Here is a 15,000-nt window from a genome sequence, read left to right as displayed (position 1 = left end):
CCCCCCAACCCCCCACCGACGCCAACTCCTCACGAGTGTAAGTGTGTTTGTGTGTCACCCCACTTACTTACCCCCATACCCCCCTTTCTCCCTCCCCCTCCCGCCTTTTATTCTCCACCTGCCATCGTAAAATACACACATGTACGCACAAAGCTCTTATGTGTGTGGGAACGCATGTGTGTATGCGTGTATATCATATGTTTCAGCGGACGCACATGTACTAAGACGCACACAACCGTACACTTGGCACAGCAGGTGTCATTTCTGTCCCTAAGAGTGCCAAATGGAGGTACCCATAGTCAGGACGGGGGTATGGTATGGCCTACCAACCGTACAGAGGCTGAGAAAAAGAAAAAAATAGGATTATAATTTGATTAAATGGATGGATTAACTTAATTCGGGTATTTTATCCGTAGGGTGGGAGGCAAGGGGCAACAATTAAGAAAATATGTGGTTAACTGTAAACATCAGGAGCTGAGGTCTTTTTTGCTCCTTCCTCTCTCTCTCTGACCCCATCCCCCTCTCTCATGTCTTTCTCACTCACTGTGTCTCCCTCCCCTCTCTCTCGCTCTTTCTCCCGCTTTCTCCCTCCCTCTCTACTTTCGTTTTTTTGTTGTTTTTGTAATTGGAATTTTAAAAATCATATGTGTATGTATACAGGCGTAGCTATTTAATCATTTGTTTCTTTTTTCGTTTATATCTCTGACATTAAGTTAATTACTTTTTTCCGTGTACAATAGGTTTTTTTTCTCTCCTGCTCATGTCCTTCTCTTAACTGTTTCTGTTTAGGGAGGGAGAAAATGATAGAGAGAGAGAGAGAGAGAGAGAGAGAGAGAGAGAGAGAGAGAGAGAAAGAAAGAAAGAAAGAAAGAGAGAAAGAGAGAGAGAGGGAGAGAAAGAGAGAGAGAGAGAGAGAGAGAGAGAGAGAGAAAGAGAGAAAGAGAGAGAGAGAGAGAGGTAGAGAGGGAGGGAAGGAGGAAGGAGGAAGGGAGAGAGAGACAGAGAAAAGACGAAACGAGAAAATGAGATCTTTAAAATTAAAAATCGAGAGAATTAAAAAAAAAAAAAAAAAAAAAAAAAAAAAGATAATGACAATGGCCAAGAAGTGCCATACCCTCAGAAGAACGTGAATGGCTCTAAGAAAGTCGTTCGCCTCTCGATGCCCTTGGAAGTTAACATGTTTTGGCTTCTTTCCGTCGGGAGTGGCTCGCCTTATGGCACCCGTCTACTTCCCTCTCCTTACGAAACGGAAGGTCACCTTACATATATAGAGAGAGGGACAGGTTCATATATGGATGGTTGGTAGAGAGATGTACAGATATGTGGTTATTTATGTATGTGCGTATTGAGTTTACATATACATGTAGGGTATTTTTGTGTGTGTTTGTGTTTTTTTTTATTGGGGGGGGAGGGCTTTGTCGGGCATTTGGACTGAGAAGACCTTTAGACACGCACATCCTCTATTAGTTTTCGTCTTAGTCCAGCGGCCAGGAGACGATTGTTAGTATATTGTCCTAGGGAAATATCTTTTTCTTTATGATAGTTTAGACCAGGGCTTCCCAACCTGGGGCACATGTACCCCAGTTTTTAAAGGGGTACATAAGGTTTGAGAGAATAACCACTACTGTACAATATATGGTGTAATCTGTTAGTCTGTATTATTATTATTATTTATTTTTGTGTGTATGTGTAAACCAGTTATATTAAGAGTAGGGTGAATACCATGTTTGTTTCAGTCTTTTGAAACTTTCAGCGTTTATGTGATGGATCTGTATATTTTATAAAGTACCTGAGTTTAGTTTATTGATATTATCATAATTAAGATTCTTATGCAGTCGACGCATAGATTGCATAATGAAATCAATTTCATCGCATTTTTCAACCGTATTTTATGGGTACGGGAATCTATAAATATGTCGAATAGGTTCAGAGGAACAAAAATGTCGCGAATTCATGGTTTAGACCAATGATTTCAATAATAAAACAACAGTCAAGATGTAGAAATTCGTATCACTTCAGGACGAGCACACAAACACGCACACACACACACAAACACGCACACACACACACACAAAACACTTACGAAAAAACGCACTTTGTAAACAAGAGTTAGAGAGGGGGATCCGATCCCATCCGTGGGTGACTGAACCCAACTGCAGGTGTGATAGCGGATCCCCTAGCGCGGGCCACACGTTCTGTCAGCGTCATCTATCGTTCGTAGGAAAATCTCGTACTTAGGCGCCTTTGTGCGATGCTCCTCCAACAGATGGCGTTGTGAGGGGCGGTGGGGGTAGGGGGCTAATGTTTTGAGGTTTTCCTTTGATTTTTTTTAACGCTGCCAAGGTATGAAGGAGTCTTTTTTTCGTTGAACTCCGCATCAGTTCCCAAAATTTCAGATATTTAATTAGATAACCTTTTTTTTTTTACATTAAGGGTTTCTTTTTTCCAACATATATTTATCTTTTGGTAAATCTTGGATGCGCCATATACAAGATATCGCAAAATATCCAAGACAAAACAAACATCAAAATATCCTATATCACCTTTGGGTAATCTGACCTCTGGATTTGTAATCTTAGAAAATGATTGTCAAAAATATGTAAAGGGTAAAAATCTTTGTGCGATAAATAACAAATAATAACAATAAATGAATAACAAAAAATAATAAATGAATAACAAAAATAATAAATGAATAACAAAAAATAACAATAAATGAATAACAAAAAATAACAATAAATGAATAACAAAAAATAACAATAAATGAATAACAATAAATGAATAACAACAAAATAAAAATAAAATAAAATCATAATAATAATAAAACGAAAGTCGACCATATCCTGTATGTGTAAGGCTTGGGTGATCATTGATCTTTTAAAAGGTATTGGTGACTGGTGAGCACCACATTAGGAAGAAAAAAACAAAAACAAAATGGAGCTATAAAAAAACAACCAAAGGGAGTTTGATGTAAATCTAATGTATACTTGGTCGAAATCAGAGGTCTGGAAAACGAATTTATTCTTCTATATCCAAAAAATACTATTTTCTCATTTTACGCATTTCCGTATATAAAGAAAACATTTTGACAATTGAAAAATCTTGTCATTTGCATCTACATTACTTATTTTACTGCCAAGGTCCTCGCGTTCTTCAAAGTGAGAAAATTTACGCCGATGCCAAAACCAATATCATTATCCGAACATTTTCTTCATCAACTTTAAATATCTAGCTGAATGAATTCGACTACGATGCCCTAGAAACCTTTGTCCTCTTCCTCTCTTCAAAGAAAATGGGAAACGATACAAAAAGTTCAGATGTTCGACGGTTCGAGATGGCAAAGTACGCTACGTTCGAAACCATGACTGACGACTTCGCGCGTTCGGTTTCCTATGACAGCGTGACAAAGTGCCAAGGAACGAGGCGCAGATAGTGATAGATTTGAGTGTATTATTCTGACTCGCGAACGTCACGCTAATTGGTTTAATATCTTAGATGCAAGACTGAGTGGTCTTATTTTACACCCGATGCCCCGGGGTTTGGCAGACCAAACGAATCGGACGCCCTTCTCAACGGCAGCCATTTTCCACCTCGGAAACTCGAACGCATAACCTCTGTACCGTGAACTGTGATGTACTGTGATTCAAGACTGACAGATTGATGGAGTGAAGGAGGTGATATGAATTAAGTTTGAAAATCGATTTAAGGTTACTGTAAACCTTTCCCTCGGGACTTTGTTAAAACAAGCATCTCCAGTTTTCGGGTAGCAAAATAAAGGTAGTCCAGCCATAAGATAACCTACAGTTACTGAATAACGGAATGTAACCCCACCAACAACAGAATAATAATAAAAAAAAATATATAAGTGTATCTCCTATGTCAACTTACAAAAACACATATACAAACATATTCTATTAATAGGAAAGTTGAATGTGGTATGAAAAACTAACTTCAGGAGAACAACGACGTCCATTTTTCATTCTGTAAAAGGACCATCCCCTCAATTTGCTGTCCATTAGTTCGCCTTTGTGACATGTCGTGGGCCGAAAGCAGTTAATGAAATTCTGAAGTATGTGCACTCTTCCTGTCCCTCTCATCTATCCCGTCTCTCTCTATCCCGTCTCTCTCTCTCTCTCTCTCTCTCTCTCTCACACACTATTCCGTCTCTCTCTCTCTCTCTCTATTCCGTCTCTCTCACACTCTATTCCGTCTCTCTCTCTCTCACACTCTATTCCGTCTCTCTCTCTCTCTCACACACTATTCCGTCTCTCTCTCTCTCTCTCTCTCTCTCTATCGGCACATCCATATATAAGTAAACATACATAGCTACAGAAATCACATTAAATGCATACACACACACACTCACACACACACACACACTCCCACTCCGACTCCCACTCCCACTCACACACACACATAAGATGAAGAAAAAAGACGCAAAGCCACGTGCTAACCGTCTTACTTTTCTGTAATGCGCCATGAGCAAGTAAACAATATATACATTTCCATAAAATTTCGGCGTAAGTGTGAAAACAACGCCCGAAAGCACAAAAAAAAAGAAAGAAAAAAAGTAGAGGAGGATCCGATCCCATCCGTGGGGGATTAAACCTGCTCCTGCAAGTGCGTTGGCGGATCCCCCAGCGCTTGCCACGTGCTCTGTTAGAGCCATCTATCTTTTTTTCAGGAATATCTTCTTCGGTCTATTTTGTGTACTTCCTTTATCATTTATTCATTTTTATGGCTTTATTCCTTCCTTTACATCAAAATTCCGTTGATCAGCGGAGCCTAGTTGGACGGTCGCGATTCCAAATGGAGTTTTCGAGGGCGCTAAGTCTTGGAAAATTGCCATTCGTTCGTTAGTGATCAAATTATGGATACAATGAAACCAAGTCTTTAGAGAATATTAGGTAAACAGAGACAGACCAATGACATCATTATTCTATTAATATTAGCATTATCATTGAATAAAAAGAAAAAAAAAAAAAACTTTCGTTGGAAGGGCGCTTTAGAAAGTGTAGCCAGAAAAAAAAACAGCTGATGTGTTAAAAAGGAATCATCTGACGGTGATCATGAGAAGAAAGAAGTATTGAATATAAATACTATATAAAATGTTATATGCCTGAAATTAGTTTCATTTTCTTTGTGTTCTGCATTTCTGCGCGTATGGAATACATATAAACAAACAAAAATCGTACTTTTTTGTTATTTTCAGATTTAATATTTTTTTACGAGATTTTCCAATTACGTGTACCGTTACGATCTAAAAGAGCAATAAAAAAATAAATAAAATAAAGCAATAAAAAATCAATTGTTATTTTGCGAACCATTTCCTTGAGCAATGTTAAATATCTTCCTGGATAAATTAGATGGGGTTCCACAAACCACAACGACGATGCCCCAGAAACCTTTGTTCTCTTCTAACCTCAAATGAAACCAAGAAGAAACCACACAAAAAACCAAGTTCATAGGAAAAACAAATAATAATAATAAAATCAGTATCGTGTCTTGATACAAGCGTGCGTGAGTGTCGTAATCTTTTATCACATAGGCCTATATTCCTTACGCCAGTAAGTACTTATGAGAGAGAGAAGGAAAGCAAAAAAAGAGAAAGACTGAGAGGGAGGGAGAGAGAGAGAGAGAGAGAGAGAGAGAGAGAGAGAGAGAGAGAGAGAGAGAGAGAGAGAGAGGAAAAAGGGACTGTCAACGACATCCTTAAGAGGAGAACGAGAGAGAGAGAGAGAGGGATAGGAGAGCTGCCGGCAGGCGAATGATAGAGAGAGAGAGAGAGAGAGAGAGAGAGAGAGAGAGAGAGAGAGAGAGAGAGAGAGAGACTGAGAGAGAGAGAGAGAGAGAGAGAGAGAGAGAGAGAGAGAGAGAGAGAGAGAGAGAGAGAGAGGATGAGCGAATGAGAGAGAGAGAGAGAGAAAGAGTAGAGAGAGAGAGAGTAGATGACCCCGGGAAACAACCTCTTCGTTCCTCAGAGAGAGAGAGAGAGAGGATGAGCGAATGAGAGAGAAAGCGAGGATGAGCGAATGAGAGAGAGAGAGAGAAAGAGAGTAAGTAATGACCCCGGGGAAGCAACCTCGCTCGTTTCTCACTCTGAAAAAGGACCAGCCCCTCAATTTGGTATCCATTAGTTCGCCCTTACGACGTGTCACGGGCCGATGGCAGTTTATGAAATTCTCTGGGGTATGTATGGTGTCTCTTCCTCTCTTCCTCTCCTCTTCTATCCTTTCTTCTTGCCTTGGTTTTCTCTTTCTGTCTCTTTGTTTGTCTGGTTATCAGTCTTTCTTTTCCTCTCTCTCTCTCTCTCTCTCTCTCTCTCTCTCTCTCTCTCTCTCTCTCTCTCTCTCTCTCTCTCTCTCTCTCTCTCTCTCTCTCTCTCTCTCTCTCCTTCCTTACCTCTACCCTATCCCTCCCTCTCCTTTTTAATCCTTTTTCAATCCCTGTTTGGAGGGACATGAATATATATGTAGTGGTACAGTGTGTGTGTGTGTGTGTGTGTGTGTGTGTGTGTGTGTGTGTAGTGAGAGAGAGAGAGAGAGAGAAGAAGAAGAAGAAGAGAGAGAGAAGAGAGAGAGAGAGAGAGAGAGAGAGAGAGAGAGAGAGAGAGAAGGAGAGAGAGAGAGAGAGAGAGACAGTGGGAGAGAGACAGAGACAGAGAGAAAGAGAGAGAGAGCCAGTGAGATAAAAAGAGAGCAGGAGAGAGACTTGAGAAATAGAAAGGTAAAGAGAAACAGAAAGAAAAAACAGAAAATGACAAGAAAGCACGACAAAAAAATGTTGAAACAAAAACAGGCGCCATAAACGATATCACATGACCCGCAAAATCACGCCGAGCGACTAACAGATGGCGCCACCCTCGCGTTTCTTTTTCGTCTTTTTTGCGCTCATTTTCTCCCTCCAGCAGAGTCGTTAGGTTGGCAACGTTGCCGTTGTCGCTCGTCTTTCTCTCCCACTCTCTCTCTTTCTCTCTATCGAGGGAGAGAGGGCGAGAGAGAAAGAGAGTTTTTCTCTCTTTCTCTCTCTCTTTTTCTTTCTCTCTCTCTCTCGAGGGAGAGAGGGCGAGAGAAAAAGAGAGTTTTTCTCTCTTTCTCTCTCTCCCTCCCTCCCTCTCTTCTCCCCTCTCTCTTTCTCCGCCCTCCCACCCAGTCCCCACCTCTCTCTCTCTCTTACTCTCTCCCTCCCTCTCACCCCCCCCCCCCCAACAACCAGCCCACTCACAAACAAACTTCAATCACATCGTTGGCAACTCCAGGTCATCTGTGGTCATTCATCTACGCTCTATTTACTGATGACAGCATATGCTAATGTTGGTCAGCGTCGCCAAGCATGTGTCATTGACGGGTGAAATGAAAAAAAAGACGGGGGGTGGGGTTGGGAAGGGAGAAATTGCAACGCTGTGGTGGTTGTAGGTTAACCGCGGTTTTAAATGCAGGGCGGCGGTTGGTGTTGTTGTGATGGTTATTGGCGGGCCCGTCGATCAAGATGGAGCCTTCTTTCTATTTTGGGCTAAGGACAGACAGACAGATAGATAAACACAAACACACTCATTCACGCACGCACGCAGGCATACACACACGTACATACGCACGCACGCAAGCACACACACGTACGTACACACGCACGCACGCAAGCACACACACACGTACGTACACACGCACGCACGCAAGCACACACACACACGTACGTACACACGCACGCACGCAAGCACACACACACGTACGTACACACGCACGCACGCAAGCACACACACACGTACGTACACACGCACGCACGCAAGCACACACACACGTACGTACACACGCAAGCACACACACACGTACGTACACACGCACGCACGCAAGCACACACACACGTACGTACACACGCACACACACACACACACATACACACACACTCATTGACACATAGAACTCATAAAACTCACACAAAACGCATAAAAATCACATATCATCAGCGAAATCTCCGGAGAAAAAGCGACACATCAAAACTAATTCAGGAACGTTTAATAATATCCGTCTAATGGAGCGGATTTTCGCGCCAATTCGGCAAAGCGCTAGATGGCAGCACCGGCAACTGTCACGTGATTAATTAACACGACACTTCTCTCTGACATTCGCTAAATTAACAAGGAAAGAGGTAGTTCTTTCCTGCATTACACGAAAGAGGCGTTTCCACGTGTCAGATTTGACACGAGTAATATGAGAATTATATGTTGAATGTGATTAGAGTGATATTTGCATTTCCTTGTCCGATCGTGTGTCCATCACTTCCTGTTCACATCATTTTCATCTTTTATTAACATTTATTCTTTTCCACATCCTATATAGTCTTCCTTCTTTCATTCTTTCTGATTTAGTCTCCCACTCTCAGTCTCTCTCTCATTATCGGTCTATCTTTCTATCTATCTCTGTCTATCGATGTATCTTTCCATCTATCCACCCACCTTTGCATCTGCTTATGTATCTCTCTATCTATTCATCCGCTTATCTATCTATTTATGTATCTATCCATCCACCTATCTGTCTAATTCACGTATCTATCTATCGCTCCCTCCTTCCCTTTATCTCTCTCTCCCTCCTTCCCTTTATCCCTCTTTCTCTCCCTCCTTCCCTTTCTCCCTTTCTCCCTTTCTTCTTCCTTCCCTTTATCCCTCTCTCTCCCTCATTCCCTTTCTCCCTCCTTCCCTTTATCCCTCTCCCTCCCTTATCACGCACATGGCCATCCAGATCAGTGTAATAAAGGGCCTTGACACCCAAAAAACATAACATCAACCGCTATGCTAACAGATGATTAACACAGCTGCTGCATAGCGTTCAGGGCGAGGGAGTATTCGGAGATAAGGAGAGCGACAGAGAAGGAGGGAGGGAGGGAGAAGGAGGAAAGGGGAGGAGGGTGGGTGGGTTGGGGAAGGGAGGAGGAAAGGGAGGGAGGGAAGGAGGGAAGGGGAGCAGAGGGGTGGGTCAGGTTGAGAGGAAGGGAGGGAGGGAGGAGAGGAGGAGGGCAAGGAGTGGGTGGGTTGGGAGAGGGAGGGAGGAGGAGGGAGGGAGGGAGAGGGCGAAGGTGGGTTGGGATGGGAGGGAGGAGGAGGGAGAGGGGTGAGAGGAGGTGGAGTGGGTTGGGAAAGGAGGGAGGGAGGGAGAGAGGCAGAGGTGGGTGGGTTGGGGAAGGGGTGAGGAGGGAGAAGGAGGAGGGAGGGAGGGAGGGTGGGAGCAAAGAGAGAGAGAGAAAGAGAGGGAAAGAGAAAGAGAGAGAGAGAGAAAGAGAGAAAGAAAGAGAAAGAGAGAGAGCGAGAGAGCTTGACAGACAGGAAGATTTTATTTGATTTTTTTTTCTTTTTACAGAACAGTGAACATGTCTTTCAAAAAAGCCAGGGTAAGATGCTATACAATCTGTCCAACCTGTCAAGTGTTTCTTTCTACGTAGATAGCTGTCAATCAAACATTAGTTCTACATGCCTGAAGAACTGTGTCATTGCGTTTACATTATTCACACATTATCTATTCGGAAAATGAAACTTTTATATCACTAATCATATCAAAGACAAGACCAGTGTCTATAGCGAAATTAATATAATAAGTGCTAATCTCTGGAAAGTGCTATTTGATCGACAGGATGCGGGAGAGACAGAGAGATAGAGGATAGAGAAATGCGTTATATCTTATGTGACTGTGCGGCAAATATATAGATAGAAAAACAGATAAGGCTATATGGATAGATAGGTAAATCAATAAAGCTATTGATTGATCGATAAACAGGTAGATGCGTAGGTAGATAGACAGACATCAAATCGCAGTTCTTTTGGTTCGTTATCATGTCCTCCCATTTTTTAAACATTCATAGTTGAATATAAAATGAAAAATCAAAATGATATTCGATTATTCAGGTTATCGATATTCGACATTAAAGAACCAGTATTTAGATACAAATATTCATGGAATAAGTTACGGGTGAAGTGAAATAGATAATTCGACTGGATTTAGTGGAGAGATCTATTGCAATTTTAACGAAATACTTCAGTTTATGCTCGAGATACCACGTGAGAGCCAGCCGCCATTTTGTTTTTCGTTTTCTTCTTTGTAGCTGTGTATATGTGCGTTCGTGTATGTATGTGTGTGTGTGTGTGTGTGTGTGTGTGTGTGTGTGTACGTGCGTGTGTGTGTGTGTGTGTACGTGCGTGTGCGTGCATGTGCCTACGTGCGTGCGCGTGTGTGTATGTTAGCGTGCGTGTATGCGTGTGTGCGTGGTCCTGTGTACGAGAATATACACTTTCTCTCCGCTTAAACAGCCAACTTCCCTCCAGCGCCAAGAGAAGTGACCGCTGTTTGTTGACATCTTCCTCATTGAAGGATTGAGCTTGATTCGGCTCCTTGACGCCTGGCTGCTGCTGATTGGCGAATCGCCGCGAAGGGAGATTAACCTCATTTTTCGCTAGCTCTCCTGATTTCTTTTATTTCTTCTTCTTCTTCTTCTCATTTTTCCTATTCATTTTTTTCATTTCCGTCTGGTGCTTTATTTCCCTTCTACGACGCTGTTTTTGCGATTGACGAACGTGTTTTTGTTTACTGTTGCCATTTAAAAATCAGTGTAGGTAATGAGAAACTCATGAATATAAAGGAATCAGCTGCGTATGTATATATATATATATATATATATATATATATATATATATATATATATATATATATGTGTGTGTGTGTGTGTGTGTGTGTGTGTGTGTGTGTGTGTGTGTGTGTGTGTGTGTGTGTGTGTGTGGGTCTGTGTATGTGTGTGTGTGTGTGTGTGTGTGTGTTTGTGCATTTATATACACATATATATGTACATTTATAAATTATATATATATATATATATATATATATGCATATATATATACACACATACATTTTATATGTGTGTGTGTGTGTGTGTGTGTGTGTGTGTGTGTGTGTGTAGTGTGTGTGTGTGTGTGTACATATATAATGCACATACATACATATATATATATATATATATATATATATATATATATATATATATATATATATATATATATATATATATATATATGTTGGAAGATACTTTCAACAAGCATCTTCCACCTCCATTCTACCGATGCCTCGCCCACCCATCTCCTGATCTCGGACACTGACTACGCACTTTGGTAAAAAAGAAGAAGAAGAAGAAGAAGAAGAAGAAGAAGAAGAAGAAGACGAAGAAGAAGAAGAAGAAGAAGAAGAAGAAGAAGAAGAAGAAGAACTTAAGCTTCCGAATCCCGATCAGGTGACAGTTCTGAAGGGCGCGTAAGCAAGAAGGTTCGAAGGGAGGTGTTGGCTTAACCTTAGGGCGCCCGTAAGGATGTGTCTAAGCTCTGTGCATGATGTTCAGGAAGGAGGAGGAGGAGGAGGAGGGGAAAAAGAGAGAGAAGAACAGAGGCAAGAAAAAGCCCAAAAAAAGAAAGAGGAGGAGAAGGAGGAAGAGGAGGAGGAGGAGGTGGTGGTGGTGGTGGTGGAAGAGGAGGAGGAGAGGAAGAAGGAAAAGGAGAACAAGAGCAAGAAAAAGCCTAAAAGAAGAAGGGGGAGGAGGTCGTGGAGATGGAGGTAGAGGCAGACGATGAGGAGGAGGAGAAGGAGGTGGAGGAGGAGAAGAAGAAGAAGAAGGATAAGAAGAACAAGAACAAGAAGGAGTAAGAAAGAGATAAGAATAGAAGGAGGCGAAGGGGGGAAAAGAAGAAAAGGCCATGATAGATGGAACCACAGTAGCTTTCCTATTTTCACCAAAGATAATCTCATAACTCTGTAGTTCCTCGCCGTTCATCTCAAGAAACCACTCTGTGTATCTAAATTCCCCGAGGATCCCAGGTTTTGAAAAGTCTGTTTACTCAACAAGCGGTTTTTTTTTCTTTTTTTTTTGGGGGGTGGGGAGGGACTAACAACAAACTCGATTTCCTAGTTTTATATTTTCTATTTCTCAGCTGTGAACCACATGTAACTGACTATTAAGAAGTGGCATTATTTAAGAAATTAAAGTTTGGAGGTAATTTTTTTTTTTTTTTTTTTTTTTTTTTTTTTTTTTTTGCCTTACTGCGTCCAAAAAACACTTGCTCTCGAGTAATAACTTGAATAAACTTGCCCGTAATGCTTCAACATCGCAAAATGTCTTCCCCGTCGCAGAATTTTAGAAAAGAATGGAGACTTTATTTCTAATATTTTCATTCTTTTTTTCAACACAACACGTTCCTTTACCAAAGAACTGCATTTGTTATAAAGACACCGCATCCAACACCTTGCTTTTATACCATGTTCTTTCACTTCTCGTCGGTGATGTAACTTATAAGACGAGAAATATGTAGACCAAGATATAGTTCGCCATTTCCATCAACTACAGTCATGATATCTGTCTCTGCAGCCATAATTAGAAACCCTTGTTACACCCATTATTTATGATATCCATTATCCAAAATCAAACGGGCCATGAATTCTCGTTTCTCAGCGGTGATGGCCTCTTGTGGAGAAACAATTGAAGATTTCACGTTGAAACTATAATTTAATCTTCTTGATATGTATAATAACTAGTAAATTATGTTGTTTACTTTAATAACCCACTCCAGTGTTACAAGGGGGACTTTCCTCCTGATTTCTCTTTGTTGGTTGTTTTTAGGTTTGAAAGAGGTTAAGTACTGTTATATTTGGAAGATATTTTTTAGGAGAGAGGAGTGAGAGGGAGAGGGATAGAGAGAGAGAGAGAGAGAGAGAGAGAGAGAGAGAGAGAGAGAGAGAGAGAGAGAGAGAGAGAGAGAGAGAGAGAGAGAGAGAGAGAGAGAGCGCGGGAGAGGGAAAGACAGAGACAGAGACAGAGTCAGATAAAGGCAAATACAGACATAGACCAAGACAGAAAGAAAAAACACAGAGGCAAAAACAGAGAAAAAAAACAAAAGTAGGGACAGACACAGACAGAGGTAAAGGCAAGACAGAAAGACGTGGAGACAGAGAGAGAAAGACGCAGTAGGTACCTGATTTTTTGTTCAGGTACTCCCTAATGTAAACCCTTTAATCAGCGGAGAGAGTTCATCAGGAGTTTCATTGTAAGCTAAATATACGCACAGACAGACAGCCATTCGCAGTGTGACGTCACAGGAAGGGAGTTGATGATTATTAATGAGATCCAGATGTACGATGACACAGGTGTTCACCTTGGTCATAAAGGCGAGAATCACCTTGTTTATCGCTTTATATCGCCTCTAATGACAGGTAAACAGCGTGCGCGCCAGGAGTAAAGTGCGAGAAGAACCAAAAAATAATATAGAATAATAAAAAAGAAACGAAAGTGATTTGTTCGAACTCGAGTTATTAATAATTCTCCGCGTGGAATCGGATGTTAAAAGTCAGCAACAGAGAGCAAGATGCAATACAGATGTGGTTTATTGTCAATTCTTGTGGAACATCCTGTTTCTCCGGGAACCACCTGTGACCGTTCGAACCAGCTGTCAATAGTTCAGATCTGATGTTGCGGCTATAAAATATAACGAAAATGATTGTTTAAACGTTTTATATCATTTAAATGGTATAGTAATGTTATTGAAGAATCACTCCAACAAAGTATACACCATTATTTGTTATAATGGACACAGTATAAAACATTTCAACTAGTTTTAACTGATTGACTTATACGGTTAACTGAAGACCTAAAGAACCAGTTTATGGAGGCACGTGGTGATGCAGGGACACGGAAAATGATGGATGACATAGGCCTATATTTTTTTCTTGGAAGGGGCGGGGGGGGGGAGGTGGCATTGATGTATGTGCTCTACGTAATAGCTGTTCCTTCGGCCTTGTAATCTAGGCGCGTCGCGTTATTTATGGGAAGACTGGTGTTCGGACACAAACACATACAAACGAACGCACAAACACGCACACACACACAAACAACCAATGAAAACAAACAAATATATGTACAAACACACACACACACACATACATACACATATATATATATATATATATATATATATATATATATATATATATATATATATATATATATGTGTGTGTGTGTATATATGTATTATATATATGTGTGTGTGTGTGTGTGTGTTATTTAATATTATTATGTGTGTAGTGTGTGTGTAGTAGTAGTATAATGTAATAATACATATATATGTATGTATATATACATATATACATATATATATATATATATATTATATATATATGTATATACATATATATACCGTCTTTATGTTATTCATTCCCACTCCATTTACTTTATCTTTCAGTCTCCCATCCATTTCCTTTATCTTTCTCTCTGTCTCATCCACGCCTCCTCCTCTTCTCACTCACTCACTCACCTTCACTCACTCTGACGCCCCTCACTGACTCAGGTAACTTCTAAATCGTCATCACTAATTAACTCACCTGGAAGAGATGTCGCCGGCGGGATGAAGAACAGCGCCACGAGGGTAAGAATGTAAGAATTCACTATTCTGTTATTCTTGTGAAATTCCATTGTTTTTTTGTGTTACGAGAAAGCGTCAGTTAGAGTTTTGAATTTTGAATTTTTAACGGTTTTATTTTCTGCTCTTCGGTTATTCGTTTTCTTTTTTTAGGTATCGGTCACCGTTTTCTTTTCTCTGTTGATACATTTCATTACTTTGTTTTCTTTGATTGTCAAATGTACGAATGTTTGATATTTCCTTTAATTTCTTTTCTCTCTCGTTGTTTTATTTTTACATTCTTTTATTCCATGTCTTTATCTTACCGTTTATTTATTTATTTGTTTATTTTGCTGTTGTATATATATTTTCACTTATTATTTTCACTCTTGAGTTATCTATACACTTTCTTCATCCATTCTGTCCCTTCTGTATCATCCATTTTTACATTCTTCTCGATTTTCTAATAAGCATGACGTCTTTCTCAAGAACCATTGTTATTTTTTTTGTTAACTTTCACTTATTACAATTACGCGTCTGACCCTGTTTTCAAAGTCACGTGATTTGGAAGGTCACAAAATACACGTATATCT

The 15,000-nt window shown here is 40.5% G+C and overlaps 1 protein-coding gene across 2 annotated transcripts in view; it reads right to left on the bottom strand.

Annotated features, from left to right (window-relative positions):
• LOC113805020 (lachesin) overlaps nucleotides 1-15,000 on the bottom strand; it is a 68,393-nt gene that overhangs the window by 44,446 nt on the left and 8,947 nt on the right. For both annotated transcript variants that reach the window (XM_070114991.1, XM_070114992.1), the window contains exon 2: nucleotides 14,391-15,000. This exon is cut by the window's right edge and continues 86 nt beyond it. In XM_070114991.1, the coding sequence (XP_069971092.1) occupies nucleotides 14,391-14,481 (91 nt within the window). In that variant the 5' untranslated portion in view covers nucleotides 14,482-15,000. The remainder of the gene's footprint in view (nucleotides 1-14,390) is intronic.

This window comes from Penaeus vannamei, chromosome 37 (genome assembly GCF_042767895.1).
Source record: "Penaeus vannamei isolate JL-2024 chromosome 37, ASM4276789v1, whole genome shotgun sequence".
Lineage (NCBI taxonomy): Eukaryota > Metazoa > Arthropoda > Malacostraca > Decapoda > Penaeidae > Penaeus > Penaeus vannamei.
This window is presented reverse-complemented; position numbering and strand designations above follow the sequence as displayed.